Source organism: Hevea brasiliensis, chromosome 10, assembly GCF_030052815.1.
Source record: "Hevea brasiliensis isolate MT/VB/25A 57/8 chromosome 10, ASM3005281v1, whole genome shotgun sequence".
Taxonomy (NCBI): domain Eukaryota; kingdom Viridiplantae; phylum Streptophyta; class Magnoliopsida; order Malpighiales; family Euphorbiaceae; genus Hevea; species Hevea brasiliensis.
Genome location: NC_079502.1, coordinates 93753462 through 93757793, shown reverse-complemented (window position 1 = coordinate 93757793; position 4332 = coordinate 93753462). Strand labels below are relative to the sequence as shown.

At 34.6% G+C, this 4332-nt stretch overlaps 1 protein-coding gene across 1 annotated transcript; it reads left to right on the top strand.

Annotated features, from left to right (window-relative positions):
- On the top strand, nucleotides 1-2452 carry LOC110670501 (uncharacterized). Its single transcript, XM_058154441.1, has 4 exons — nucleotides 1-158; nucleotides 287-359; nucleotides 1097-1162; nucleotides 2085-2452. The coding sequence occupies exons 1-4, from the start codon at nucleotides 127-129 to the stop codon at nucleotides 2229-2231; spliced, it is 318 nt and encodes a 105-aa protein (XP_058010424.1). The 5' UTR covers nucleotides 1-126; the 3' UTR covers nucleotides 2232-2452.
- The last annotated feature ends 1880 nt before the right edge of the window (nucleotides 2453-4332 follow it).

Genomic DNA, 4332 nt, shown 5'->3' with positions numbered 1-4332 from the left:
TAGAGAAGTAAACGGCGTCGTCAGGATTGAAAAGGGTTAATTTGGAACCTGTAGATGCACCTTCCCTCAGTCTCGCCCTTCCAAAATTTCTCCAAAATTCTCCGGAGTCCAAATTGAGTAGCGGTTATGGATCCTCGATACACCGGAGAGATATTTAAGTAAGTTGTTTGAATTTCATCTATCTTATTTATAATTCTTGTTTTTTATTTTCCTTTTTCTTTCCCACTCAATTGGACTTTTATTGTGAAAACTAAGGGTTTTTTTTTTTTTTTGGGTGGGTTTCAAGGCATTTGGAGAAGCAGAATGATTTGTTTATGGAGGCCTACAATTCAATGTCTCATGAATTACATAAGCTTCAGGTTGGTTAGTTTCGTGTGTTTTTTTTTTTATGATTTATTGTAATTAATCAAAGTGCACGTAATTATTGTGATTGAAATCATAGGATAAATTTCTGTTAAATTAAAAAAAATAAATAAATAAAAGTTGGATTGGAGCTAAAATGGTCGTGTTCTACAATGAAATCCCAAGAACAGCGCTTTTTGCAGGTGTATTTTTTCATTTTGACTACTTTTTTGTCTTGCAAAACAATTGTAGTCTAGTTCTTTGATTGTAAAGCGCTTGTTCAAATACTGTATTTGTATTTATAAATTCGTAATCAGACACCGTAATATTGGAACATATGTGGTGCATGATATTGCTGTTCATCTGGTTTTTGGTAGTCTAACTGGCTAATGTATCATTATTTGATAGTTTTTCCTAATAAATTACGGGTTGCATCTTAAAAGAAGAACAATAGGAATTGTATAAATCAACTGGGAAATGGGTCTACGAAATAGGAATCCCCATGCTTTGGTTTTTTTATTTTATATATATATATATATATTTATATATATATATATATATATATATCTGAAGTGTCTATTCGGGCACGTGGCTTTAACAAAGTGAATCAGAAGGAAATATGAAGCATGAGCTTTTGTAGAAAATAAAATTATGTATCCACTTGAGGGCATTTTCATTCACAGAACCCTAGCAACCAACCTTGTTTGTTGTTTAGTGCTGTCAATTTAAACTATCCTTGTGTAATCACTTGCAGGTAGAGGAAGAAATGCTGATGCGTAAATTTTATGAACTTATGACTGCTCAGGGTTTAACTAAAAAGGTATAACTTATCTCCCAGGTTCTGTATTGTAGGCTTTACAGCCTATCTAGTGAATTCATTGTTTTTTGTGCATGAATTTCTTAGATGAGGAGCCAGCATGATCTGCTTTTGTTTTTATCTTTGCTATTTTATCATTTGGGTTGGCTAACTGGTGTTTCTGGTTGATAAAATTGATCGCCATGAATAATTGAAGTAATTTATTGTAAAAGCCTGACCATAAGCAGAATGTGGTATCTCCATTATTGGATTGTTGCTGGCAAAAAATGAGCGAATAATTAAGAAGGCTTCATTAATTGAATCAAATTTTGATTTAACTGACAATGATGTTGTTTCTTGGTGTATGTTGTTTTTGCTATTAGCATGGTGCCATGCAAGGCATACTTAACAAGCAAATTGAATCATGTCTTCTGCTCCCTGCCCCTTTGCCATCCCAAACTGTTGCATTTTCTTCCTCTTTTTTTGTTAAACTGCAAATTGACTGTTTGGGCTTCATAAATTTTTATGATACAAGGAGTTAAAAATCATTATCTAATATCAGGGTGTTAGGATTGATTGATGGATTAAATGATTGTTTGTAAACTTTTTAATAGTTGGACGGTAGAATTTTGATATACTTGGTGCTAAAATAATTGTTATGTGCTTGGAAGTTATTTAACTTCAAAATGATTACTGCATGGTGAGAGTAAATGCATAAAATGAGATGGGGTAGATTTGGGAAGACTCAATTCAAGTATTACCTACAGAAGAGGTTACTTTTATGTTTCTTATTGATGGGTTTATTTGTTTATTGGAAGGCTTAGTTGATATTTGGACAGTTTAATTATTTAATCTTTCTTGTTGATTGCTTTGGCTTCTAAAAGTTGGCAATATTTAATTTTCCAACTTGTTCAGAATATCTTTTTATCGTCTTTGCCTTTGGCAGAATGAAGGTAATACCAATGTTTCGAATGGTGGTCAAATCAGAGATGACACTGCCTTACTTACAAATAACGCAGGCAATGATTCTTATGGTGACAAGAGTGGGCAATCAACTATAATAGTCCCTGCTACTAATAATGAACAACAATGAGCGTATCAAGTTTGCTATTCCTTTATCATGAACTTCGAAAATTTTTGTTTTGGGCTTTTTTTTAGAGATCCTCTTGTTCTTTCCAGTACAGCTACAAATTTTGTTAACTGAATGTTTGATGCAATAGTTTCATCAAGTGTAAATCTCATATGTAGCCAACTATTCAAACAATGTAAGATTCTATTCAGATTGAGTTTATGGTAGTTGATTGAATTTTATGATATGAAGTCTTGAAACTGCTAATGAAGAACAGAGTTCTTTGAATAAGATGCGCTGAATGGATTCTTGGTTTTTAACTTGTAAGAATGATTCTCCTATTATTTATTTGTGGCGACCGCCTTGGTATGATCTATGGCTTTGTAGATATGATGATCTCAATCGCATATTCTTTTTCCATTATCTTCTTAAGTGCCAAGGAACTTGTAACTTCTGCTACTCTCAATCAATGAACTTTCCAATGAGAGTAGGAAGTCCCACCAGGTTCTTTTTCAGCTTTCGAGTGTAGAATCAGAATCGTTGCTTACTATTCTTGATCATCAATTTTTCTGGGTCCTATTTTCCAGGCAGAGCTCCAGACCCATAGGGATCACGCCAATATGGTTTCTAGTGATAGGTTTTCCTGTAACTAGCATGGGATCGGAAACTGAAAACAATTTGCATATCCTGGGAATGATTGCCAGCAAGTGCAAAGCAAGCTGCCTGCTGAAAGCTCTTATGAATCGTCTCCAGGCCTATAAAAAGCACTCTATATATACATGCAGAATTGTGCATTGTTCCGCAGAATATAGGCATTGGACACGAACGGATTGTATAATTTTGCAGATATGAACTGGCCATTAATTGCATTCCCATCACACACAAGAAGCAAGCAATTCAAACAAGTGTTAATATCATTTCAAAATAGGACTGTGGTACTGAATTGTAAGCAATTAACCAATTTCCTTGTGCAGTTGGACCGTTTTACTTTTTGGTAACTTAAGCCTTGTTTGGTTCAAATGAACTATTTCCTCCAATAAGTTATCTAGTTTAGGGTAAGTAATTTACTTCTCACTTACCTCCCAATTAAATAAATCAAGTCTTTATATTTTCTGGGAACTTGAAGTTTCCTAACTCACTTACCCTCAACCAAATAAGGCCTTATAGATAGTGAAAGCCAAATAAAATAACATGATAGTCTTCAAAAAGTCTTTACTTCTTAAATCTACATCACGGCCTACATAAAAAGAACCTGACTTGGGTCAATTGGGAATTTTGCTACTTAAATGTTGCTTTATGTACTGATCTTAAAAGGGGGAAAAAAATCCAGTTGCGAAACCGAGGCAAAATTTCAACATGTAGGGCAAAGTATTTTAAAGAAATTCTCCAACCAAGCAAAGAATGAATACACGTGATTATTTTGGCACGGCATTGGTATCATCAGACAGCACCATTGCTTTATTTTTCACTAATAACCTCCTTTTACTTTATTGTTTTGGTTGGATTAGAATATCAAATTGCACCATAGAAAGCAAGCATCCATTTTTTTAACAGCAAGTAGAAAGCATCCCTTAAAGAAACAAATGCTATACTTTTTAATGTTTCTGTAGCAGCTAATCCAGTATTTATGTGTCAATAATTTCAATGCATTAACAACAAATCAGAGTGCCGCAGCAGAAGCATGGCCGCCCCATAACCCATAGGTCCAGGGGTCGAAATCTGGTTTTTCATATATCAGAGTGGCTTCAATCTGAAATCTGCTGGATGCATCACATATAACATATTTTACTAGGACTGATGGTTCAGGTTCACGTGTGACGTCTCCAATATTAGATCCTTCCAAACCATTTGATTTGAAATAAAATTACTATGACCAGCAGCTTCACGGCAAATGGCAGTTCAAAAAGCTTCATAGCAGATGAGTTGCAAGTTGTCAATTCAATAATCAGGTATACTGTGAATGGAAATTGGGCCAACATTGGGGAGATTTTTAAATGAATTAACAGGAATTCACAAACTAGGCAGGAAGCAGCAAGCACTTGCACTAGTTTATCACCATCCACAAGTGACAGGACGTAAAATAGTGGGTTACAAATGTCAAACAATGGGCAGCAAAGGATCAACA

Coding starts and splice junctions, on each gene's coding strand:
- LOC110670501 (XM_058154441.1), top strand. CDS start 127: ATGGATCCTCGATACACCGGAGAGATATTTAA. Junction 159..286: donor TACACCGGAGAGATATTTAA/GTAAGTTGTTTG, acceptor GTGGGTTTCAAG/GCATTTGGAGAAGCAGAATG. Junction 1,163..2,084: donor CTCAGGGTTTAACTAAAAAG/GTATAACTTATC, acceptor TGCCTTTGGCAG/AATGAAGGTAATACCAATGT.